The sequence below is a fragment of the Neoarius graeffei genome, chromosome 18, assembly GCF_027579695.1.
Source record: "Neoarius graeffei isolate fNeoGra1 chromosome 18, fNeoGra1.pri, whole genome shotgun sequence".
NCBI lineage: Eukaryota > Metazoa > Chordata > Actinopteri > Siluriformes > Ariidae > Neoarius > Neoarius graeffei.
In genome coordinates this window covers 69,480,951-69,508,122 of record NC_083586.1, presented here as the reverse complement: position 1 = coordinate 69,508,122, position 27,172 = coordinate 69,480,951, and the positions used below count along the sequence as shown (strand labels likewise).

The following is a 27,172-nucleotide window of genomic DNA, read 5'->3' as shown; positions in this document are numbered from 1 at the left end:
ACCTGCAGCTCCGCTTCACTGTGTTTCCTCAACAGTTTAAAAACTAAAAGAAAGTCCTGATATGCTGCTGATGGTTTTCTTCACAACTATATGTTATTTTAGAATCTCAATACATTTCTAAACAATAAACGATTCTCTGATGAACGACATGCTCAGCTAGGTTAAGGTCTGGTGATTGAGTTGTCCAGACTAAAACCTTCTCCTTCCCCCTGAAGAAGTTCTCTGTTGTGTTTCAGGACGTTCTCTTGCTGAATGATGAAATTCCTCACAGTCAGCTCGGACGCGGTTCTCTGTCAGACCCGCCTTACACTGAACGACTTTTCGAGAAATGTCACTGTCACAGACACATTTCCAGTGTCGGAATAAAGTCATGAGAGTTCTGCTCGAGTGTGTGTGTTCCCATTATCTCGATCGTTTGGTGTAAGGTGATCAGGACAGCTGCCGTCAGTCTCTCTTTTTCTCATCTTGGCATTCCAATCAAATAAACTGTGATTTTTTTTTATCTTTCGTCTCATGTAAATAGTGACCCTGAGAAATTGTCAGTCTTTGAAAAATCATAGATAATCAGTTGAAAAGTCATTAGGCGTAAGGCGGGATAACGCCATGACTAACGACACCTATGTGTGTGTGTGGGGGGGTCTTTTCAAGGTTTTTTCAAGTCTGATTTTGGATGGTTCACAAATTATCAGACAGAACGTTTCTGTAGACTCCAAATTCATTCTGCTACCATCATGAGTTCCATCATCAGTAAAGGTTAGGGAGTCTGTTCCAGAAGCAGCCAGGAAGCCCAAGCCATGACACTACCACCACCATGCTTCACCCATGAGCTCATACTGTATCTTCTGGACCACGAGCAGAAATTTTCTTTCTCCACTCTTCCGCTTTTCCATCACTTCAGTAACAGCTCAGAACTTTTGAGAGGTGAAGGCAGGGTTAGGGTTAGGGCTAACCCTAACCCTTTTCCTGCCCCTGAATAGGTCAGGGGTTACACTGCGTAGTTTTTAATTTTGTTAAAATTAATTTTGTAACCTGACTTTGACAGGATGAACTTCAGCACTGAAATTAGCAACTGATCAGTGTTTTATCAACAGCTGAAAACTGAATGATTGAATCAGAATTTGTGGAAACCAAAGGATAAGTATTTTAACACACATACTATGGCCGAATCCCATTTCACCCCTTGGACCAACCCCTTAGCCCTTCCCCTCCATTTTGCGCGTTCACGTGAAGGGGTAGGGGTATCCCAATCCCAGTTAACGCGGAGGGGTAGGGGAAGGGGGAGGGCTTCTGTACCCCTCCAAACGGAGATTTTCCTGGAGCTGACTCCGAACGAAGGGGTTTGAGTGATTTCCCACAATGCCATGCGGATTTCAGCGAGATTTCATGCGGATTTCAGAAAGATGGCGGTTCCCGCGGCGAAAGATTGTCATAAATGTATTTTCTCCATTATTTACGTGTTTTAAGTTGTTATCCAGAGGAAACACGCCGCTTGATTCGCTTTCGAGCTGAGAATGAGCAGCGATTTCTGAAATCCAAGCTGCTGCTAAAAAGCTTTGGGAGTGAGTATTGTTTTCGGTTGCTTTACTGCGTACGTTTTGTTCTGTTATTCTCGCTTTTATTGTTTACATGAGTGTTCTGACACCTCATTCTGTCGGATGTGGTGCACGAAGCGCCAAAGATATCCCATTCAGTGGTGTTAGTTAACAAATCACACCCTGCCAGCAGAGATTTCTGGTTCTGACTGTAGTGGCTGGTCGCAGCCAATGACGCATTTGGTCGCGTTTTGCTAACGTAAACGCTGACGGAGGTACGCGATGACGTATGCGATCATTGAAGGGCTATCCCAATACGTAAGGGTTGAATTTCAAGCCCTATCCCTTGTAGCTCAGTTTCAAGGGGAAGGGAGAGGGGAAGGCGGAGGGGTAGGGGTAGAAATTAGAATTGGGATTGGGCCTTTATATACACTTTTCTGGAACCCTGGATTTTAAAAATGTGACTCTGTGATCACTGAAATAAAAGCACTGTGAATGAAATAAAATTCAAATTAAAACATCAAAAAAATTATTCACCCATTTTTGCTCTCCTTCACACACACAGGTACTTCTATCTTTGTGGGGGCTCTCATTGACATAATACAGTCCCTTGTTCCTTACCCGAACCTTAACCCCACCCCTTACCCGAACCTTAACCCCACCCCTTACCCGAACCATCACAATTAAATGCCTAACCCCACCTCTTCCCTGAACCTTAACCCCACCCCTTACCCAAACCATCACAACTAAATGCCTAACCCCACCTCTTCCCCGAACCTTAACCCCACCCCTTACCCAAACCATCGCAACTAAATGCCTAACCACACCTCTTCCCCAAACCTTAACCTCACCCCTTACCCGAACCTTAACCCGACCCCTTACCCGAACCTTAACCCCACCCCTTATCATCACAACTAAATGCCTAACCGCACCTCTTCCCCAAACCTTAACCTCACCCCTTACCCTAAGCTTAACCATCACAACTAAATGCCTAACCCCACTTCTTCCCTGAACCTTAACCCCACCCCTTACCCAAACCATCACAACTAAATGCCTAACCCCACCTCTTCCATGAACCTTAACCCCACCTCTTACCCAAACCATCACAACTAAATGCCTAACCCCACCTCTTCCCGGAACCTTAATCTCACCCCTTACCTGAACCCTAACCCCACCCCTTACCCTAAGCTTAACCATCACAACTAAATGCCTAACCCCTAGCCTTGTAAACTAGACCCAACCGCCTAGCGGCCAAAAATATTTTTTGCCTAGCGAATGGGTCTAGCCTCGCACCATATAAACAAAAACACCCCGGGCATCAAATCGTGCCCGCCAATCACAACACAAGGTTTTTGTTTGGATTCTTTGGGCGGGCTTTTGCAGAAGTGACGACAAAGCTGCGCGACGCTGGAGAAAGTACAACAGGAAAGATGGCTACGGCTAGTGAACAGCGCGCGTTTGACTCCGCTTTGGAATCAGTTTTAGAAGAATTAGACTTGGAGTTTTTGTTGAAACATGAGCAGGAAGAGGCTCTCCGCTCATTCCTTTTCAAGAAGGACGTTTTCGCTGTTTTGCCGACCGGCTATGGCAAAAGTCTGATCTACCAGCTGGCTCCGCTCGTAGCCAAAAGGATGGGGCTAGTTTGTGCAGTACAAAGAATTAATAAACAGCTTTGAAACATTACTTTTTGATTGTTTCTTATTTTCCCGTTATTTTAAATTTAAGGGAAATTATTTCACCAAACACCACTAAATAAAAACTCTCAAAAACAGTTTAAGCAAACCCTTGAAAAACACTTGGAAAAAATGTGTATGTGGTACAGACTCCAAACTTGTGGTCATTATCTCCAAACTTCATAATATCTAGAACCTGTTTATTAATTAATTCGCATTTTGAAAAATTATTTAATTTCAAGGTCTCCCCCACTGCTTTCTGTCGCTCTGACTACGTCACAGTCACTGTTGCGCTGATTGGTCAGAGTGTTGGCCTATACGCACAGAGACAGTTTGAAAGACAGCAGGTTGTTCCTCCTACCCGCTTCGGAAATGTCTACGGATCGAGGCCAGACTAAATATTCACATTTAGTCTGGCTTGCCAGGCTACCTAACCCCACCTCTTCCCTGAACCTTAATCTCACCCCTTACCCAAACCCGACCCCTTACCCGAACCATCACAACTAAATGCCTAACCCCACCTCTTCCCTGAACCTTAACCCCACCCCTTACCCAAACATCACAACTAAATGCCTAACCCCACCTCTTCTCCAAACCTTAACCCCACCCCTTACCCAAACCATCACAACTAAATGCCTAACCCCACCTCCCTTCCCTGAACCTTAACCCCACCCCTTACCTGAAATATCACAACTAAATGCCTAATCCAACCTCTTCCCTGAACCTTAACCCCACCCCTTACCCAAACCCTACCCCTTACCTGAACCATCACAACTAAATGCCTAACCCCACCTCTTATCCTGAACCTTAACCCCACCCCTTACCCGAACCCTACCCCTTACCTGAACCTTAACCCCACCCCTTACCCGAACCCTACCCCTTACCCAAACCATCACAACTAAATGCCTAAACCCACCTCTTCCCTGAACCTTAACCCCACCCCTTACTCAAACCCCACCCCTTACCCAAACCATCACAACTAAATGCCTAACCCCACCTTTTCCCTGAACCTTAACCACACCCCTTACCTGAACTTTAACCCCACCTCTTCCCTGAACCTTAACCTCACCCTTTACCTGAACCTTAACCCCACCCCTTACCCAAACCATCACAACTAAATGCCTAAACCCACCTCTTCCCTGAACCTTAACCCCACCCCTTACCTGAATTTTAACCCCACCTCTTCCCTGAACCTTAACCTCACCCTTTACCTGAACCTTAACCCCACCCCTTACCCAAACCATCACAACTAAATGCCTAAACCCACCTCTTCCCTGAACCTTAATCTCACCCGAACCTTAACCCCACCCCTTACCAAAACCCTGCCCCTTCCCAGAACCATCACAACTAAATGCCTAACGCCACCTCTTCCCCTGAACCTTAACCTCACCCCTTACCCAAACCATCACAACTAAATGCCTAACCCCACCTCTTCCCTGAACCTTAACCCCACCCCTTACCCAAACCATCACAACTAAATGCCTAACCCCACCTCTTCCCTGAACCTTAACCCCACCCCTTACCCAAACCATCACAACTAAATGCCTAACCCCACCTCTTCCCTGAACCTTAACCTCACCCCTTACCCAAACCATCACAACTAAATGCCTAACCCCACCTCTTCCCTGAACCTTAACCTCACCCTTTACCCAAACCATCACAACTAAATGCCTAACCCCACCTCTTCCCTGAACCTTAACCTCACCCCTTACCTGAACCTTAACCCCACCCCTTACCCAAACCATCACAACTAAATGCCTAACCCCACCTCTTCCCCGAACCTTTACCCCACCCCTTACCCAAACCCTACCCCTTACCTGAACCATCACAACTAAATGCCTAACCCCACCTCTTCCCTGAACCTTGACCTCACCCTTTACCTGAACCTTAACCCTACCCCTTACCTGAACCATCACAACTAAATACCTAACCCCACTTCTTCCCTGAACCTTAACCCCACCCCTTACCCAAACCATCACAACTAAATGCCTAACCCCACCTCTTCCCTGAACCTTAACCCCACCCCTTACCCGAACCATCACAACTAAATGCCTAACCACACCTCTTCCCTGAACCTTAACCTCACCCTTTACCTGAACCTTAACCTGACCCCTTACCCGAACCATCACAACTAAATGCCTAACCCCACTTCTTCCCTGAACCTTAACCTCACCCTTTACCTGAACCTTAACCCGACCCCTTACCCAAACCATCACAACTAAATGCCTAACCCCACCTCTTCCCTGAACCTTAACCCCACCCCTTACCCAAACCCCACCCCTTACCCAAACCTTAACCCCACCCCTTACCCAAACCATCACAACTAAATGCCTAACCCCACCTCTTCCCTGAACCTTAACCTCACCCCTTACCCAAACCTTAACCCCACCCCTTAACCCCACCCCTTACCTGAGCCATCAAAACTAAATGCCTAACCCCACCTCTTCCCTGAACCTTAACCCCACCCCTTACCCAAACCCTAGCCCTTACCTGAACCATCACAACTAAATGCCTAACCCCACCTCTTCCCTGAACCTTAACCCCACCCCTTACCCAAACCATCACAACTAAATGCCTAACCCCACCTCTTCCCCGAACCTTAACCCCACCCCTTACCCAAACCCTACCCCTTACCTGAACCATCACAACTTAATGCCTAACCCCACCTCTTCCCTGAACCTTAACCCCACCCCTTACCCAAACCATCACAACTAAATGCCTAACCCCACCTCTTCCCAGAACTTTAACCCCACCCCTTACGCGAACCATCACAATTTAATGCCTAACCCCACCTCTTCCCCGAACCTTAACCCCACCCCTTACCCAAACCATCACAACTAAATGCCTAACCCCACCCCTTACCCAACCCTAAACCTCATTCTAACCCTGAACCCTAACACTGTGCCTTAATCCTCAAACAGCCCTTTAAAAAAGTGAGCACCAGACAAAAATGTCCTTACTCTGCTGGTTAAAAAATAAATAAAAACGTTTTCCGGTCTTCAATATGTAGCAAGTCCACACACACACAGGTAAAGGCTCTGACCTCTGACCTCTCCTCAGAGGAACCTGGAGGTGTTCAGTGATGATTCCGTTGTCAGTGTTAATGCTCCTCAACGGCCTGTCAGCTTCTACACACACACACACACACACACACTCACTCACTCACTACACACACACACACACTCTTTACACACTGACACTGCGCTGATCCTCTTTACTCACGCGCATTATACATTAACGCGGTGTTTATTAATGAGATTATTTCTTATTTCTCCTCCTAATTCCTGTCTTTATTGAGCGCTGACACACAGCTGCAGCGGAAACTACGGCAACCCGAGAGGGGAAAACATCCACAACCTCAACACACCGAGAGGCAAAATAAAAGTCCTCAATCCCCGCCCCTTTTTTCAACACACACCTATCCGACTTTATATAACTGCACGGATATATTTTTAACGTGTGCAAATGTACTCGTGTGTGTGTGTGTGTGTGTGTGTGAGAGAGAGATAAAGGCAGAGTGAATACTTTCTCTTAATGTGTATATGATCATGTGCACAGTTATAGGGGACACTAACAATTATATTTATAATCGTATTTATCATTATAATTGGCTTCTGGAGCCAATCAGAGCACACTACGCATATTATTCCACATGAATCTAGTCCCGCCCACTTTTTGGCATGTCCTTTCCAGCTATGTTTAAAAAATATATTACACACTAAGCTCCACCCAAAAGTAACATCGTACACACTGAGACTCGTATTCAGAGTTCAAAAAGTTACATCATTGTTGTTGGACAGCGCAGTTCAAAAACCATGGGCTTTAATATGGAGCGGCCTTCCACTGCTGTGGTCATGAGCGCCACTCTTCTGGGAAGGCTTTCCACTAGATTTCTGGGCATGGCCGTGAGGATTTGTGTTCATTAGTGAGATCAGACGCTGATGTTGGGATGTTGAGGCTCCAGTTCATCCCAAAGGTGTTCAGTGGGGTTGAGTTCAGTCAGGGCTCTGTGCAGGATGCTCAAGTTCTTCACTCCAGCCTTCACACACTATGTCTTCATGGAGCTCAGTTTGTGTACAGGAGCATCATCATGCTGGAACAGGAAAAGTTCTTCCCCAAGCTGTTGTCCAAAGCTGGAAAAATACAGTTGTGTAAAATGTCTGTGTGCTGCAGCATTAACATTCCCCTTCACTGGAAGTAATGAGCCCAAACCCTGAAGATAACCCCAGACCATCATCCCTCCTCCACAACCTTTACTGTTGCTACTTTGCGTTCCTATAGGTAGCGTTCTCCGAGCATTCACCAAACCCAGATACAGCCATCAAACTGCCAGATGATGAAGTGTGATTCATCTCTTCAGAAAAAAAGACATGTCCACTGCTCCAGAGTCCAGTGTCAGTGCTTTTCACCACTCCGGCCCACACCTGGCATTACACATAGTGATCTTAAGCTTGTGTGCAGTTGCTCTCGTGCTGATGTTGCTTCCAGAGTCCGTTTAGAGATCTGTAATGAGGGATGCAACAGAGGATCGGCCATTTTTACTACAAGGTTCAGCACTCAGCAGCCTCGCTCTGTGAGATGTCCATCACTTTGTAGTTGAGCTGTTGTTGCTTTCAGACACTTTCGTTTCATAATAATAGCACTTATAGTTGCCCGGGGCAGATCGAGCAGGGTGGAAATTTCATGGACTGAGGCGCAGCAAAGGTAGCGTTCTATGACAGCGTCGCTGATATCTTCACTAACAAGTATAATTTATATAGTGCCTTTCACCAACCCAAGGACACTTTACAGAATAATGGAACGACCAAAGGACAAAACAGAAAGATGAACAAATCCACCAAAAGAAGAAATAAACAGATGAGAGACAGAAAAATTAACACAACAAAGCCACAGTTAACACGAGCATAAAGACAGCAGAAGAGCTCAATGCACAGAAAAAGAAAGAACAGTCAGTGCCCAGGAGAGGAGGAAGAGTAGAGAGAGAGAGAGAAAATTTAAGTTGAGTTTTGAATTTGGGGAGAGATGAACAACCATGAAGGCCCTGAGGGAGAGAATTCCACAGCATGGAGGCTACTTTAAAAGTACAAAGTCGAAAATAGTCAAAATATAGAACAACCTACTACTGAGGAGGTGTGCCCAAACTTTTGACTGGAACCGTATGTTAAAGTCGTATGAGCTCTTCTACTGTCTGTGCGCATGCAGACTGGATAGTTTTCTGCCACATTTTACACACCTATTAGGAAAGGGCGTGGCTTAAACATTTGAACACTTACTTTTAGTGGACATTAAAACAGTGTCATGTGGAAAGAATACTAGTTATGATAACCGGGTTAATTACATCATTATAAAACATCAGTTCTGCTCAGCCAATAAAACACACCGCATAGTGAACATGTGATTTTACACAGTGAAGATTTTATTCAGTGAAACAGAACCACACTGGGGGGGGGGGGGGGGGGGGGGGGAACCACCCTGACTAATAAACCAACCTGGACTCTTGTGTTTTATAAAAGTTTACTGCTACAAATAAATCACCTTTACACCAACAACAACTCACTCATCACACACTCAGCCTTACAGCAACGTTCAAGTCACTTCTCGGCCTTTTGGATAAGATCAAGTGTAGTATCTGTTCTTATCAGTTTAATATCTGATACGTCCCCTACCCGGGGACCATATATTAAATGGTGGCATGGTGGTGTAGTGGTTCGCACAGTCGCCTCACAGCAAGAAGGTTCCAGGTTCGAACCCAGCGGCCGGCGAGGGCCTTTCTGTGTGGAGTTTGCATGTTCTCCCCGTGTCTGCGTGGGTTTCCTCCGGGTGCTCCAGTTTCCTCCACAGTCCAAAGACATGCAGTTAGGTTAACGTGGGGCGGCCTTGGGCTGAGGTGCCCTTGAGCGAGGTACCGAACCCCTGACTGCTCCCCGGGTGCTCTGGTGTGGCTGCCCACTGCTCTGGGTGTGTGTGCGCGCATGTGTTCACTGCTTCAGATGGGTTAAATGCAGAGGATGAATTTCACTGTGCACGTCACGAATAAAGGTTTCTTCCAAGTCATAAAAAACACACACACACACACACACACTTGTGTCTGTATGAGCAGCTCATAGAAACTTAAACCACTGGTATGTTTTATTTCGTTTTTATCTTTACCCGCTCTCTTTAAAACACATTTGTCCAGTCACTGAAAGTCACCTATTCCTAGAAGCGTAAAGAAAATACACACAAACAAGACGAAGAAAAAGAAACCTTTATTTGTCACGTGCACACTTCAAACACAGTGAAATTCATCCTCTACATTTAACCCATCTGAAGCAGTGAACGCACACACACACACCCAGAGCAGTGGGCAGCCACACCAGAGCGCCCGGGGAGCAGTCAGGGGTTCAGTACCTCGCTCAAGGGCACCTCAGCCCAAGGCCCACGTTAACCTAACTGCATGTCTTTGGACTGTGGGGGAAACCGGAGCACCCGGAGGAAACCCACGCAGACACGGGGAGAACATGCAAACTCCACACAGAAAAGTCCTCGCCGGCCACGGGGCTCGAACCCAGAACCTTCTTGCTGTGAGGCGACAGTGCTAACCACTACACCACCGTGCCGCCCACTGAAAAAACAAGATTAATGCATTTGTTTAATTCCCTACACTGTCTGAGCACGAGTGAAATATGTATATAAAAAAAAATTTTTTTAAAACCCCACGATACAAAAGTGTAACACACACACACACACACACACACACAAAATACACAGTCTACCCAATGAAGAGACACCATGTAACAGTTTAACCAATCAGAGAGTCTCTGTGACTGTATAACTAATCAGATGAAAGCTCATTAGGTTGTGATTTTGTCAAAGACAGTCAAGAGCTCCACATTAATATGACTAACGAGAACTCCTGATTAAATCATTACAGCGAATCAGAACAGGGATGGTCATGGATCGGTCCAATCAAAAACAAACATTAATGCTTCAGCCAATAAGAGTCCAGCTTGTTTAGTGGTGAGAGTCTTGTTCTGGACTGAACCAAATCAGACAGTTGGTTATGAGCTGGTCTCATAAGAAGAGACCACAGACCCCAGACCCAATCACAGGACAGCTCGTTATGCACCAAGCCAACGAGAGGAAAATATATTACGCATGTGTCTCAGTGGGCGGAGAAATCATATACACACTGGAGCTGCTGGGCTTCTGGTTCCCACGGCAACGGGGATTAGACTGAGCCTGAAGCAATTTCTGAATCAGAAATCGCTTATCTTTCCCCTCCTAGAGAGAGAAAGAGAAACCGACAGAGAGAGAGATGTACATTAAAGTGATGACATCAGTAACACAACAAAATTATGATAACAAAGGATTGACATTGACACATGATGCCTCTGTGTGTGTGTGTGTGTGTGTGTGTGTGTGTGTGTGTGTGTGTGTGTGTGTGTGTGTCTCACCATGGCCAGCTGCTCTCTCAGTTGATTGATGACACGTTTATGAGCTCCAGCTAACGCAATCACATAGAACATTGCCAAACTGCAACACACACACACACACACACACACACACACACGAAAGCACAGTGAATTAATGTTAACCTGCTTTGCATTTTAAAAACGTGCACACGTACAGTATGAGTCAAAAGTTTGTACACCCCTACTCTACTCATTCACAGGCGTTTCTGTATTGTGACTATTCTCTACACTGTAGAGCAAAACTGAAGACATCAAACACTATAAAATAACATCTGGAACATATGTGGAATTATGTGTTTAAAAAAAAAATAAACACACACAAATTAAAAATCTGATTTTATTTTCTTCAGTGCATCCAGCGTTTCCCTTGATGCTTTGTACACTATTGGCATTCTCTTAACCAGCTTCATGAGGGCATCACCTGGAATACTTTTCAATTAACAGGTGTCTCGTCAAAAGTTACATAAGTCAGTAAAGTCTATTTATAAAGTACTTTTCACACACAAGAGTCACAAAGTGCTGTACAGGTAATTAGTGGAATTTCTTTCCTTCTTAATGCGTTTCAGATCAAAACAGTAAACAACCCTATTCCATCCACAACTGCAGTAATCCATGTCAAGAACCGAACAACTAAGTAAAGAAAAAACAACATCCATCATTACTTTAATACAGGAAGCGACTTAATTAATAAAAATAAAGAAATAACACTGAAGTAGTGTCCCCAAACACGTACGTGTGTGTGTTATATATATATATATATATATATATATATATATATATATATATATATATATATATCTCACATTACACACATGTTGTATTTATTTATTATATAGACAAGTGTTTTAATGAGAAATATGCCACTCATTTTTCACCTGAGCTCTATCCAGGACATGGAGAACCAAAATATAATATAAATCTCTGTCACTCATGAGTAAATTAATCAATTGTTGGGGATAAATTTTGGGACTTTGTTTGTGAATGTGTTGAAATAATAAAAAGAAAAATCACACACTGGCTTGAAGATATGAAGTTTATCTTCTCATTTTGAAAAATATTTTCACTTGTTAACTTCACTCAATCGTGATATATGCATTCACCACTTCATTCATATATATATATATATATATATATATATATATATATATATATATATATCTCACATACACACTACCGTTCAAAAGTTTGGGGTCACTTTGAAATGTCCTTATTTTTGAAAGAAAAGCACTGTTCTTTTCAATGCAGATCACTTTAAACTAATCAGAAATACACTCTATACATTCCTAATATGCTAAATGACTCTTCTAGCTGCAAATGTCTGGTTTTTGGTGCAATATCTCCATAGGTGTATAGAGGCCCATTTCCAGCAACTCTCACTCCAGTGTTCTAATGGTACAATGTGTTTGCTCATTGCCTCAGAAGGCTAATGGATGATTAGAAAACCCTTGTACAATCATGTTAGCACAGCTGAAAACAGTTGAGCTCTTTAGAGAAGCTATAAAACTGACCTTCCTTTGAGCAGATTGAGTTTCTGGAGCATCACATTTGTGGGGTCGATTAAATGCTCAAAATGGCCAGAAAAATGTCTCGACTATATTTTCTATTCATTTTACAACTTATGGTGGTAAATAAAAGTGTCACTTTTCATGGAACACACAAAATTGTCTGGGTGACCCCAAACTTTTGAACGGTAGCGTATATATAAATATAAAAGTGTGTGTGTGGTCACCAGGTGATGACGAAGAGGGACACCGCGCAGGCCTCTGAGGAGAGTGCAGTGAAGACAGCCTGCAGTTTTGAGGGCAGCTGAGACACTGAGCGAGGTACGACCTCCCACGATGTGGTGTAATTCATAAATGCTCCACACGCCCCTGAGCTATGGATCCTGAGTCATATCAAACACAGCTTCATTAATGTGATTCTTCCGATAGAAGAGAGACAGGTCACTATAAGAGTCAAGTCACTGATTCATCTAACCAAAACACCGATTCATTCTTCTAATGGACTGCAATTCTTTTTTTAAAAAGGAGTTAACTCAGTAATTGATATCACCAAACAAAAACACAAGTCACAACATCCATTATCTGTAACCGCTTATCCTGTTCTACAGGGTCGCGGGCGAGCTGGAGCCTATCCCAGCTGACTACGGGCGAAAGGCGGGGTTCACCCTGGACAAGTCACCAGGTCATCGCAGGGCTGACACATAGACACAGACAACCATTCACACTCACATTCACACCTACGCTCAATTTAGAGTCACCAGTTAACCTAACCTGCATGTCTTTGGACTGTGGGGGAAACCGGAGCACCCGGAGGAAACCCACGCGGACACGGGGAGAACATGCAAACTCCACACAGAAAGGCCCTCGCCGGCCACGGGGCTCGAACCCGGACCTTCTTGCTGTGAGGCGACAGCGCTAACCACTACACCACCGTGCCACCCAAATCACTACAATCCTATCAAATACAATAGACTTGATTCATGATGATTCTTCTCATATAGAACAGTAAAGCATTCATTGTACTATGGCAATTCCTTTGTGTGTGTGTCTCACTGTGCGATGCTGACTGTAACAGGAACTGTAGCAAGTGCTAATCCAATCAGCAGCACCGCCAGGAAGAAGAAGTTGGAGCTGCTGGCACGGAACGGACGAGATGCAGGACGACAGTTATTCACCAGAGTCACCTGCACCACAACATCCTCATTACAGCACTCACTGATACACCAACTCAAATTCAAAACCACCTGTGCATTCACGCCTTTAATTATTCAAATCAGTCTGAATAAAGGGTGTGGCTGGTCACTCCTTCAACAAGTTTCTGACCTTCTTGATGTAGAAGACAAAGAAGTACTTGATAGTGTTGATGGCAGGCATCAGGGGGCAGTAGAACGTGCCGATCCAGCAGATGGTTTGCCCATAGACAATCTCCAGAACATTCTGAGGGATGGAGAATTCCTGCTGACCCAACCACTTTACCAAACCCCAGTCACAGTGATTCACCAGGATCCTCAACACACACACACACACACACACACACACACACGTCAGTACTGCACTTCACAGTCAACTCACATGATTAAAAAGATCAACACTGATATGATACGATTCTTCATACAGAAGAGTAACAGATTCACTGTGACTGGAGTCGACTCTGATTTATATAACCAAACACTGATCCATTCCTGTGGCTCATTACAATTCTGTATAAATTATGATTGAGTCATTATGGTTCATCATTCAACTGATTCAGTGATTCATCAAAAAGAGAGAGATGAATAGAGTCATGAATAGTTAATACACAGAAGAGTCAACTCAGTGAGTCATCTAATTGAATCTGACTTGTGTAGGATTCGTTAATATGATATGTTTCACCATATTCTGCTCACAGAGAAAAGCTGACTCAGTGATTCATATGACCAAATAACATTGATTCATTACTAAAATTAAATTCCTTACTATTTGTCATGCATAAGAGTCACAGTGATTTAGAATGATTCTTCATACTGAAGAGTAACAGAGTCACTATTGTGTTTGAAAACAGACAAACCCACTCAGTAATTCAAATAAAACTGTTTAAAAAATTATATAAAAACATGTTAATAAAAATATATGAGAATGAGGACAGGCAGACTATATAGGTGATGATGAAATTGAGAGCAAGTCTGTGACTGGTCTTCTTGTATTTAGTGTATAGCTATAGGTATGTGTATATGTATGTACTGTATATATGTATTGTATGTGTGTATATATGCATAACATAAGTATCTGTATATATGATTTGATTTGGTCGATATTATACCATGTCGGTATGTTGGTACGTTTCCTTTTTTGTTTGTTGCTTTTGTTTTCTTTTGTATATATAGTTTATTATGGCGGAAAGTGACATTTGATTAGCGGTGGTATAGAGGGTTAGGATTGGATAAGTTATTACTTCTTCCTAATCCTTTCTGAACATTATTATGTTACTGCCTTGTGGCTACGCTATTCTGTTTGTTTATGACGATGTTTTGATTATTGCATTTTTTATTTAAATTTTTATTTCTTTCTTCTTTATTGTTCAAAATAATCAATCAATCAATCAATCAATCAATCAAATACCAAACATATCATTTCATTTACACAATATGCCTACCACTTTAAAAAGGTGCAAATTGCTGTTTTATTGTGACATAAACAATAATTAAGACAAAAAAAACAAACCCAAAAAAGAAAAAACACAAATCTGGAGTGTGCATAGGTATTCATCCTCCAAAAGCCCATACTTTGTAAAGCCACCTTTTGCTGCAGTTACAGCTGCAAGTCTCTTGGGGTAAGTCTCAATTAGCTTAGCACATCTAGCTACTGGGACTTTTGTTCATTCCTCAAGGCAAAACTGCTCCAACTCCTTCAAGTTAGATGGGTTGCGTTGGTGTACAGCAATCTTCAAGTTGTACTTTTTCATGGTAGATAATGCAAATAGCCCTCTGTATTTAATCATTCGTTTGTCTAATTTTTATTTCAGTTTTATTTTGTTATCTGTATGACATTTTCTTACTACTGTAACACGTGAATTTCCCTGATGTGGGATCAATAAAGTGAATCTAATCTAAATTATGCCACAGATTCTCAATTGGATTGAGATCTGGGCTGTGATTAGGCCATTCCAAGACATTTAAATGTTCCCCTTTAAACCACTCCAGTGTAGCTTTAGCAGTATGTTTAGGGTCATTGTCCTGCTGGAATGTGAACCCTCATCCCAGTCTCAAACCTCTGGCTGACTCAAACAAGTTTTCCTCCAGAATTGCCCTGTATTTAGTGCCATCCCATCTTTCTTTCAGTCCTGACCAGCTTTCCTGTCCCTGCAGATGAAAAACATCCCCACAGCATGATGCTGCCACCACCATGCTTCACTGTAGGAATGGTGTTCTCAGGGTGTTGGGTTTCCGCCACACATGGCATTTCCCACAATGGCCAAAAATATCAATTTTAGTCTCATTTGACCAGAGAATCATCTTCCGTGTGTTTGGGGAGTCTGCCACATGCTGTTGGGCAAACTCCAAACGCGTTTTCTTAAGCAATGGCTTTTTTCTGGCCACTCTTCCATAAAGCCCCACTCTGTGGAGTGTATGGCTTAAAGTGGTCCTATGGACAGATACTCCCATCTCCACTGTGGATCTTTGTAGCTCCTTCAGTGTTATCTTTGGTCTCTTGCATCTCTGATTAATGCCCTCCTTGCCCAGTCTGAGTTTAGGTGGGCGGGGCCTTCTCATCAGGTTTGTAGTGGTGACATGTTCTTTCCATTTTTGCTATAATGGATTTAATGGTACTCCCTGGGATATTCAAAGTTTGGGATATATATCCCAACCCTGATCTATACTTCTCCACAACTTTGTCACTGACCTGTTTGAAGGCTCCTTGGTTTTCATGTTGCTTGCTTAGTAGTGTTGCAGAGTCAGGGTCCTTCCAGAACAGGTTGATTTATACAGACATCATGTGACAGATCATGTGACACTTTGATTGCACACAGGTACATCTTAAATCAACTAATTATGTGACTTATGAAGTGAACTGGTTGGACCAGATCTTATTGAGGGGTTTCATACGAAAAGGGGTGAATACTTATGCACACTGTGGGTGGTAAAAGAGAGCAACTGGACTTGCTTGAAGATTCTTGAAGATGTTTCACCTCTCATCCGAAAGGCTTCTTCAGTTCTGTCTGACTAGTAGGGAGCATCAGGTATTTACCCTCTCATGGATGAAAAGCAATCCTAAGGTGTCGTTGAGTCATCCTGTTGGTGTGGGTCACTGGGCGCTGGGTGTGAACGGCCTCGAGAGTCGTTGGGGTGATCAGTGGGTTGTTGGTTCTCTCTGTCCTCCTGTGATGCCTCTTTTCCACCAAATCAGTTCCAGGGCTGGTTCGGGGCCAGTGCTGGTGCACAACTTGTTCAACTTGCGAGCCAGCTGAGAACCAGTTTGCTTTTCCATCGCTCGCGGTGCTAAGGGAAGCCACGTCATTACGTCGCTGTATACATCAGTTACGTTGTTGTATACGTCATTACATTGCTGTACACGTCAGTTACGTCGCTACGTTTGCATAAACCTTGGCGCGAATATCGAAGCAAAAACAACACGGAAGAAGCAGCAGCAACAACAATAATAATGGATGACTAAGCGTTTGTACAGCTGTGGCTTCTCGTCACTTAAAAATGGCGATCTCTTGCGGTCTTGTTATTGTTGTTGGTCTTAACAACTCCGCCCCCCCGCTGACGTAAGCGGTTCTTTCCTCTGGCCCAGCAGAGAGTTGGTGCTAGCCTGGAACTGTTTTTTCTGGCCCCAGAGCCAGTTCTTTGTCAGTGGAAACAGAAAACCCGGTTCCAAACTAAGCACTGGCCCCGAACCAGCCCTGGAACTGCTTTGGTGGAAAAGGGGCATGTGTCACTGAAAAGAGCTGGGCTTTGGTGTGCATTCAGTTGTCTGGGAAGTGTGCCAAGGACTGCATTGTAGGTGGCTGATAAATGGTGTCTTAGACCACCACCTCTGTTCAGTGATGGCCATTCCAGGTTGACGAAAATGGCTTCTTTAACTCCTCGCTCATACCAACGATCCTCTCTGGCTAAAATGCGTACGTTGCAATCCTGAAATGAGTGTCCTTTGTTGTTAAGATGAAGATAGACAGCAGAGTCCTGGCCTGAGGAGCTGGCTCTCCTGTGTTGAGCCATGCGCCTGTGAAGCGGTTGTTTTGTTTCCCCAATATACAAGTCCGTGCATTCCTCACTGCACTGAATTGCATACACTGCGTTGTCCTGTTTGTGTCTGGGTATTCTGTCCTTAGGGTGGACCAGTTTCTGCTTCAGGGTGTTGCTGGGTCTGAAATGTACCGTAATGTGTTTGTAGACGATCCTCCTGAGTTTCTCAGATAGACCAGAAATGTAAGGAATGACAATGTTCTTGCATTTGTTCCTGTTATCTTCCTTGTCCATCATGTTCCTTTTTCTGCTCTTGAAGAAAGCCCAGTGGGGATACCCGCAGTTCTGAAGTGTTTTCTTGATGTAATTTTGCTCCTTCTCTTTTCCCTCTACGCTTGTAGGAATGTTCTGAGCCCTGTGTTGCGAGGTCTTAATGACCCCCAATTTGTGTTCCAGTGGGTGGTGTGAGTCGAAGAGAAGGTACTGGTCTGTGTGTGGGGGGGTTTCCGGTAGACCTCGATGCGAAGGCTTCTGTCTTGTCTAATGTGTACATCACTATCCAAGAAGGCTAGATTATTCCCACTGACATCCTCCCAAGTGAAATCACATCAAGAAAGCACTTCAGAACTCGCCATCAGGACAAGTCTTCTGCAACAACTACAACCCTGATTCCAAAAAAGTTGGGACAAAGTACAAATTGTAAATAAAAATGGAATGCAATGATGTGGAAGTTTCAAAATTCCATATTTTATTCAGAACATAGATGACATATCAAATGTTTAAACTGAGAAAATGTATCATTTAAAGAGAAAAATTAGGTGATTTTAAATTTCATGACAACAACACATCTCAAAAAAGTTGGGACAAGGCCATGTTTACCACTATGAGACATCCCCTTTTCTCTTTACAACAATCTGTAAACGTCTGGGGACTGAGGAGACAAATTGCTCAAGTTTAGGGATAGGAATGTTAACCCATTCTTGTCTAATGTAGGATTCTAGTTGCTCAACTGTCTTAGGTCTTTTTTGTCGTATCTTCCGTTTTATGATGCGCCAAATGTTTTCTATGGGTGAAAGATCTGGACTGCAGGCTGGCCAGTTCAGTACCCGGACCCTTCTTCTACGCAGCCATGATGCTGTAATTGATGCAGTATGTGGTTTGGCATTGTCATGTTGGAAAATGCAAGGACTTCCCTGAAAGAGACGTCGTCTGGATGGGAGCATATGTTGCTCTAGAACCTGGATATACCTTTCAGCATTGATGGTGTCTTTCCAGATGTGTAAGCTGCCCATGCCACACACACTAATGCAACCCCATACCATCAGAGATCCAGGCTTCTGAACTGAGCGCTGATAACTTGGGTCGTCCTTCTCCTCTTTAGTCCGAATGACACGGCGTCCCTGATTTCCATAAAGAACTTCACATTTTGATTCGTCTGACCACAGAACAGTTTTCCACTTTGCCACAGTCCATTTTAAATGAGCCTTGGCCCAGAGAAGACGTCTGCGCTTCTGGATCATGTTTAGATACGGCTTCTTCTTTGAACTATAGAGTTTTAGCTGGCAACGGCGGACGGCACGGTGAATTGTGTTCACAGATAATGTTCTCTGGAAATATTCCTGAGCCCATTTTGTGATTTCCAATACAGAAGCATGCCTGGATGTGATGCAGTGCCGTCTAAGGGCCCGAAGATCACGGGCACCCAGTATGGTTTTCCGGCCTTGACCCTTACGCACAGAGATTCTTCCAGATTCTCTGAATCTTTTGATGATATTATGCACTGTAGATGATGATATGTTCAAACTCTTTGCAATTTTACACTGTCAAACTCCTTTCTGATATTGCTCCACTATTTGTCGGCGCAGAATTAGGGGGATTGGTGATCCTCTTCCCATCTTTACTTCTGAGAGCCGCTGCCACTCCAAGATGCTCTTTTTATACCCCAGTCATGTTAATGACCTATTGCCAATTGACCTAATGAGTTGCAATTTGGTCCTCCAGCTGTTCCTTTTTTGTACCTTTAACTTTTCCAGCCTCTTATTGCCCCTGTCCCAACTTTTTTGAGATGTGTTGCTGTCATAAAATTTCAAATGAGCCAATATTTGGCATGAAATTTCAAAATGTCTCACTTTTGACATTTGATATGTTGTCTATGTTCTATTGTGAATACAGTATCAGTCTTTGAGATTTGTAAATTATTGCATTCCGTTTTTATTTACAATTTGTACTTTGTCCCAACTTTTTTTGAATTGGGGTTGTACCAGACCTTCCCACTTGCATCAGTGAGCGACTGATCAAGCTCCACTTCCCCCTGAACCCTCATTGCCACGTCACAGTCATCAGTGCCTATGCACCCATGCTGACGAGCAGTGATGAAGCGAAGGACAGCTTCTACAGCAACCTGGATCAACTGGCAAAAGCCACCCCCGCTGATGACCAGCTTCTCCTGCTAGCTGATTTCAATGCCAGAGTCGGCAATGACTTCAGGAATTGAAAAGGGGTTCTGGGACACCATGGCATTGGAAAAATGAACACCATTGGCTTGTTGCTGTTGAGTTTGTGTGCAGAAAATGACCTGACGATCACCAACACACTTCAGACAAGCCGATAAGTACAAGGTGACATGGATGCATGCCAGATCCAAGCAGTGGCACCTAATTGATTATGTCATCTGTCACAGGAGGGACATTTGTGATGTCATGATCACCAGGGCTATGCGAGGAGCTGAGTGTTGGACCGAACATCATCTGATCAGATCCATTTTCACACTGCACATCGTCCCAATACATCACAGGAAGTCAAAACTCGTGAGACCGGCCTTCAACGTTGCAAAGCTCAAGCATGCAAGTGTAACAGAGTTAAAAATCTATAATAGTGTTCGTATGTGATTTTCGCCATTAATTGAGCAGCCTAATGCTGTATTGGAGATTTGGAGCCTCCTTTGGAGGTAAGGTGTACTGCAGGTCTGCTGGGTTGTCCCGGAGCGCTTGCCATACCTGATCAGAAAAGCCTTGCACTGCATCGGGTAGGTTCACTGTATAAAGCACTCCACGTTATATTTTAAAATTTCTTTATAGTAAAACATGATTTAAGTTTGTAACTTTGACATATTACGTGTGATGTTATTTTACATACATTGTGAGGGTTTGAGTGAAATTTGTGTCACAGACAGTTTGTTTTTGGTTGTGCCACGGGTTTATGCAGACTGAGATTAACGTGGCTGGCTCTAAACTCCGCTAGCAAGTTCTCATTCATTCCATGGATAGTTTAGTTTAGTGTGCATGGAAGATACAGCTTAGTTTAACATGTATTAAATGTATAGTTAGTCTGACATGCTTTGTTTATGTGCATTGCCTTTGTTTATCTATGTCTGTATGCGATAAGATCACGAATGTTCACCGAGTGTTCTCGAACGGTAATTAGCAGACACTCCATGCCTCTGAACATTCCACTCTGTCTAGCCTGCTAGCGCTGCGTGAACGATGAATGCATGTAATTAGCCCATGTAACACGGTGCAATTCTGTTATTTTGTTTGCGCAGATGCTGCACGTTCAATGTACACCGGAGCCTGAAGGCTTATTTGTTTTATTTTTCTAAAGGTATGCTGCTCCAGTCCAAATGTGAATGTATATAGCATGTGAATGTGTAAATTACTAAGTTTTGGTATTGCAGTTACAATGCATTCCGTATGGAAACAAGATTTTCATTCTTTTATATGAATATAGTTTTGTTATTTTGAAAAAGAGAAGAAAAGCTTTGCACTGCATCGGATGCTACACACACACACACTTTTTATATATATATATATATATATATATATATATATATATATATATATATATATATATATATATATATCGTAAAATACCAAATAATAGCCCGGGCTATTATTTGTCTCAATCACGTAAGAGACCCGGCGCGTATTAGAGACTAGGCGGCTATTTGGAACAGGCGATTAATTCCTTCTTCACAAACACCTTCCCCAAAATCTACCTCAAAACAGGGAAAAAATCATTCTCAGATAGGCCTACTTTTAACCAGTATAACTTACAGTTTGTTTAGAGTTAGATTACAGATAGCACGGTGCCGACTTCGGGGAATTTTGAAGACGCGCAGAATGCATCTTCGCATGGCACAGTCGGGGTGGATAAAGGATAAATCACACACCTTTTCCTGTTAATGACTAGTTAAGCGCATGCTTTACAAAATAATCAAGAAACCACACCATTGTCTGTGCGCAGCACTGTGATTTAATTACTCTGCAAAGTTATGGTCACTTGCTATCACCCTCACCCATGCAGCCTCCACCCTTTGCGCTTCGCGATGTCTGTCAATCTGAAATTGCACGGAGGGCGCGACGTTGAAGCAACATAATTAGGGTGCGAAGTGTCAAACCAAAGGGTTTTTTCTTATGCTGAAAAATAAGTGACCTGCAGTGGCTACATACTGTCATCTTGCATCACGTTTCTCTCCAAGACGTCTCCCTATTTGGCGGATATGAGCCTATTCCCCGAGTGAGTTGGTACGGTGGCTCGACCCCGTAGAAAACTTCAAGTTCGGATGAAAGTTAGTTGAATAGGTTACTGACTTGTAGGCCTACATGTTGCCTGCCTGACGCGTGCTTCTGCCCAACTTGCACGACAGATTACTTGTTGAAAAGGCCCCTTGGATTAGATTGGCCGCGAGCAGACTGAAATGCATGTTAGAACGCTCTCACCTTTTTTGTAAAGCGTCTTCCAGATCCGAATGGGTAAGGGCAAGTGAAATGGTATAAGGTCTTTAATAAAACTCAGTGTGTGCTTTGACGCATGCATTCGGCAATTTAGGTCGTTTAACAGAAGCAGCAGTCCAACCTTGGAAACCCGCAGTCCTCAATGTCACCACACACGCTGGCTTTCGTTGGGTATACCCAAAGGGGTATTCCTCATTCGATGACGTAAGTGATATCCTACAAACCCATGTCAAACGTAATTGGCTAAGACATCTGTCAAAAGTTACGGAGTTGCATTCCTCAAGAAATATTACGGTAGACCAAGATTATAACATTGAAATGGCATGTTTATTATCACGTAAGTTACGTGTAAGTTACGTGTCATTCTGAGATGCACAGATAGACAGTAAAGGGAATTCCGAATTCCCTTTACTGTCTATCTGCGCATCTCAGAATAACACAGGACAATGGGCGAACTAGATTTTTTTTTTTTCCCCCAGCCACGGCGCGCCGGAACGCTATCACCCCTGCGTAACAAAATGTTGTAAACAGTATTATAGAAATAATTTCATTTTTCATTCATTCATTCATTCATTCATTCATTCATTCATTCATATTGTTTCGGTAGAAAACTATGCAATGCAAAATCGTTTAAACACCAGAAAACCAGAAAAGTGCTGGGCCTCAAGATTCTAGATAGAACGTTCAGACGCTTTTTTTTTTTTTTTTTTAGACCCCGGCGAGTATTCGGAACCGGCCTTTATTTGTCACAACACACGCGTACACCCGGCCGTTAAAGGGAACTCGGCGGTTAATTGGAACTCGGCTATTATTTGGTATTTTACGGTATATATATATATATATATATATATATATATATATATATATATATATACATACATACATACACACACACACACACGTGTGTGTATATATCTATACCTGTGAGTGTTTAGTCTGTCTATTTCTTATCTAGAGTGTTTATCTTGTTTATTTCAGTTATTCTATTTTTATTTATTGCATTGCCTGTTTGCACCGTGGGTCAGAGAGGACTGAAATTTCATCTGTGCTGCATGTCGAGCATGTAGAGCATATTTGACAATAAAGTTGACTTGACGGCTTATTTGTTTTATTTTTCTAAAGGGAAATAAAATGTGAAAAAAAAAAAAAAAACAGTCCCTCTCGTGTCCCCTGACTGCCTGACCTCCGTTAGACAAGGTGCCGCAACAAGTTTGCTGACAGTCTGGATGACCAGCTGACTTCACATGGACCACCGACCAGAAACTCATCTGAAAAGTAGGCCCAGTTCAAGTCGTTGACTAAGGACTCAGCGGCATACACCATCGGATCCAGAGTGCGAGTTCATCAAGACTGGTTCGATGAGAACCAGAGCATTGGGAAGCTGCTAGAAGAGAAACAGAACATGTACCTTAAGTGGCAGAATGACAGGACATCCACACCTCCAAGCATGATCGCTTCAAAAACCTCAAGAGGCAGACCCAGACTGCACTTCGCAGAATGATGGATGAGTGGTGGGAGAGAAAGGCGGACGAGGTCCAGTGCTACGCCGACACTAAGAACTCGAAGATGTTGTTTAGTGCCATCAAGGCGGTCTATGGACCAGCCAAGCCTGGCACCATCCCACTTCAGTCTACTGACGATTCTACTCTGCTAAAGGAAAAGAATAGCATCAATGAGAGGTGGAGAGAACACTTCAGCAACCTGCTGAACAGGCCATCGACTGTCGACCCCACAGCCCTGGACCAGATCTCTCAGAGACCCACTGTGGACAGCCTTGACCTCCCCCTTACCATGGACAAGGTCAAGAAGGCGATCAGCCAGACCAGCTCAGGCAAAGCACCAGGAATGGATGGAATTCCAGCAGAGTTCTTCAAGTCACTCAGGCCAGTAGCACTACAAGCCTTCCACAACATTCTCACCAGCATCTGGGAGGAAGAAGACATGCTTAAAGAGTTCAGGGACGCTACGGTCATCCCACTGTTCAAGAAGGGCAGCAAGGCTGACTGCAGCAGTTACCGAGGCATTTCACTTCTATCAATCGCTGGGAAGATTTTGGCTCGTGTCATCTTCAACCGCCTGATCAACATCTCAGAAGAGAATCTGCCTGAGGCACAGTGTGGTTTCCATCCAGGCCGCAGCACCACCGATAGGATCTTTTCAGTCCGTCAAGTCCAAGAAAAGTGCATTGAGCAGAACATGGACTTCTAGGCGGTCTTCATACACCTGACCAAGGCTTTCGACACAGTAAACAGAGAGGCCCTCTGGCTCAACCCGTCAAAGTTTGGATGTCCAAGGAGGTTTGTGAACCTGATTCGTCTGTTCCCCAACCCTACCTTGGCAGTGTCATCTCCAGCGATGGAACCCTGGACAAGGAAATCAATGCCAGGATCTGCAAAGCCAGCCAAGCACTAGGTTGTTTGCGCTCACGTTTGTTGAACCAGCACATCAGGCAGTCCACGAAACTCAAGGTATACAACGCCGTCGTTCTCTCCAGTCTTCTATACGGAAGTGAGATGTGGACACTACAGAAGGTGCTTGAAACTGCTGGCACAGTTCCACATGCGTAGCCTGCGGTCAATTCTTGGCATCCGATGGCAGGACAAGGTCACAAACTTGGAGGTCCTGGATAGAGCAGAGACCACAAGCATTGAAGCCATGATCCTGAAAAACCAGCTTCGATGGACCAGCCACATCATCTGCATGGATGATTCACAGATGCCAAAGCAGCTGCTGTATGGCGAGCTCTCCACTGGCACCGAGGCAGGCCTCACAAGCAATTCAAGGACTGTGCGAAGGGCAACATCGCCCATACCAAGATCACTCCGAAGCAGCTGGAGCAGTGTGCACAAGACAGAGTTGGTTGGTGTGCACTGACCAGACAAGCCCACGACAGCTTTGAGGAAGCCCAGCGAACAAGCCTTGCCGATGCTGCACCAGCTGAGCCAGGGCAGTTCACTTGCCCACATTGTGAACCTTCATGCCGCTCAAGAATTGGACTCCACAGCCACATGAGGAGTCCACAACAGATGAATTGTGCAAACACAAAGTGTCATTATCGAAAACAATGGACAACCGAGAGAGACAAAAAAAACAACAACACACTTTAAAGTGGTAGGCATGTTGTATAAATCAAATGGTGCTAATCCCACAAAAATCCATTTTAATTCCAGCTTGTAACACGAAGGGGGATGAATACTTTTGCAAGACACCGTAAAACCTTTCAACTGTGTGATTCTTTCTACAGTAGGGGAAATGACTCATGTTCTGTTCATATTCTGTTGACTCACTTTCTGGGAAACTCAACAAAGATGGTGACTGCTCCAATGATGAGGAAATCAAAGATCATCAGCTTGTACATCTCCTGCCCTACATGGGTCTCCCAGCACTCTCACACACACACACACACACACACACACACACACACAAAAAAAAAAAACTATGTGAAATGGAGTTTAACATCCATTATAAAAGAACTGTCGGAATACTAGTGCAAAGAAAGTGGAACAACAGGGTGCATGTGTGTGTGTGTGTGTGTGTGTGTGTGTGTGTGTACACTCACAGGGTAAAGCTGGTGGTTGTATCCACAGGGACACACATGGTCCTCTGTCCCAGAGCAGGAGGTAATCTGAAACCACAGAGAGAACAGCAGGACTCCGATACTGGCCAAACGCATGAACACACACCTGCAGAGCAAAAACATCAAACATGGAGTTCCACTGCCAACACGTGTGTGTGTGTGTGTGTGTGTGTGTGTGTGTGTGTGTGTGTGTGTGTGTGTGTGTGTGTGTGTGAGAGAGTGAGAGATGAGAAAGTATTATCCCCAAAGGAAAATTCAAATATCCAGCAGCTCATTTAAAAATTATTTTCCACCAGTCATAACCATAAAAACACTAAAATAAATAGAACAATTAAATAAACAAAAATAGGGATAAGATAAAAACATGATAAACGGGGGGGGAGGGGTCAGAGAGCATTAAAAAGTCTTATTGCAGTGGGGACAAAGGAGCTCCTGAACCACTCAAATCTGCAGCACAGTGAGAGGAGCCACCTGCCACTGCTGCTCCTCTGACCAACAAGGAAGCTGTAGGTGTGTCTACTGTTCTCCATTAAAGCTTTCAGTTTGTTCAGTGAATCCCTCTCCACTACAGTTCTGAGCGAGTCCAGCCTCCTGCCAAGCACCAAGCTGGCTTTTTTCACCAGCTTGTCCAGCCGCTTGGTGTTTTTGTCCATCAGGCTCCACCCCCAACACACAGCGGCATAACAGAGGACACTGGCCACCACAGTATGGTAAAATACGTGCAGCATCTCATCACACACAAAGGACCTCAGCCACTACAGTAAGAAGAGGCAGCTCTGCCCCTTCTTGTGGAGAACATCATTGTTCAAGGACCAGTCCAGCTCGTCATCCAATAGGACCCGCAGATATTCGTAGGAGTGTACCACTTCAATTTCCTGTCCTTGTATGGAGACTGGCAGAGAGAGTGGCCTACATCTTCTGAAATCCACCACCATCTCCTTGGTTTTAGAGGTATTAAGGTGGAGGCAACTCCTACTGCACCAATCCCTGAAGTTCTCCACAAGGTCCCTGTATTCCTGTCCACTCCTGATACGTGTCACAATAGCTGTATCAGAGTATTTCTGCGTGTGGTGGGATTTTGAGCTGTATTTAAAGTCCGCTGTGTATAGTGTGAACAGGAATGGTGCTAAGATGGTCCCTTGTGGGGCCCCTATGCTGCACCTCACCATGCCAGAGACACCGTTCCCCAACCTGACAAACTGAGGTCGTTCTGCCAGGCAGTCTGTTACCCAGGACGTCAGGGACCCACACCCTCCAACTCATCTCTCAATATGAGGGGCTGGATTGTATTAACAGCACCTGAGAAATCAAAAAATAAGATTCTCACATAGCATCCTGGCTCCTCCAGGTATGTGTAGGGCCTGTGCAGCATACTGCATAAAAGGACCGCATCCTCCACTCCAGTGTGCTCCTGGTAGGCAAACTGGAGGGGGTCCAGTGCATGAGCAACCTCTGGCCTCATGAGGTGGAGAACCAGATGCTCCAGGGTCTTCATAATATGGGATGTAAAGGTCACCAGGTGGTAATCGCTTATCT

General features: G+C 44.1%; 2 protein-coding genes and 1 pseudogene across 5 annotated transcripts in view; 1 reads left to right on the top strand and 2 right to left on the bottom strand.

Moving 5' to 3' along the window:
- zbtb45 (zinc finger and BTB domain containing 45) overlaps positions 1 to 6,546 on the bottom strand; it is a 43,017-nt gene extending 36,471 nt beyond the window's left edge. The window contains exon 1 of one of the 2 annotated variants that reach the window (XM_060899370.1): positions 6,166 to 6,546. The gene's annotated coding sequence lies outside the window, so the exon portion shown is untranslated. The remainder of the gene's footprint in view (positions 1 to 6,165) is intronic. The other variant, XM_060899369.1, reaches the window with a different exon arrangement.
- A 2,249-nt stretch (positions 6,547 to 8,795) lies between these two features.
- Positions 8,796 to 8,914, top strand: LOC132866906 (U2 spliceosomal RNA; annotated as a pseudogene).
- A 524-nt stretch (positions 8,915 to 9,438) lies between these two features.
- The window catches only part of LOC132866537 (transmembrane channel-like protein 7), a 34,576-nt gene continuing 16,842 nt past the window's right edge, over positions 9,439 to 27,172 (bottom strand). For 2 of the 3 annotated variants that reach the window (XM_060899366.1, XM_060899367.1), the window contains 7 exons: positions 25,619 to 25,742; positions 25,347 to 25,444; positions 13,485 to 13,668; positions 13,215 to 13,345; positions 12,389 to 12,544; positions 10,642 to 10,720; positions 9,439 to 10,468 (listed from right to left, as the gene is read on the bottom strand). In XM_060899366.1, the coding sequence (XP_060755349.1) occupies positions 10,337 to 10,468; positions 10,642 to 10,720; positions 12,389 to 12,544; positions 13,215 to 13,345; positions 13,485 to 13,668; positions 25,347 to 25,444; positions 25,619 to 25,742 (904 nt within the window). In that variant the 3' untranslated portion in view covers positions 9,439 to 10,336. The remainder of the gene's footprint in view (positions 10,469 to 10,641; positions 10,721 to 12,388; positions 12,545 to 13,214; positions 13,346 to 13,484; positions 13,669 to 25,346; positions 25,445 to 25,618; positions 25,743 to 27,172) is intronic. The other variant, XM_060899368.1, reaches the window with a different exon arrangement.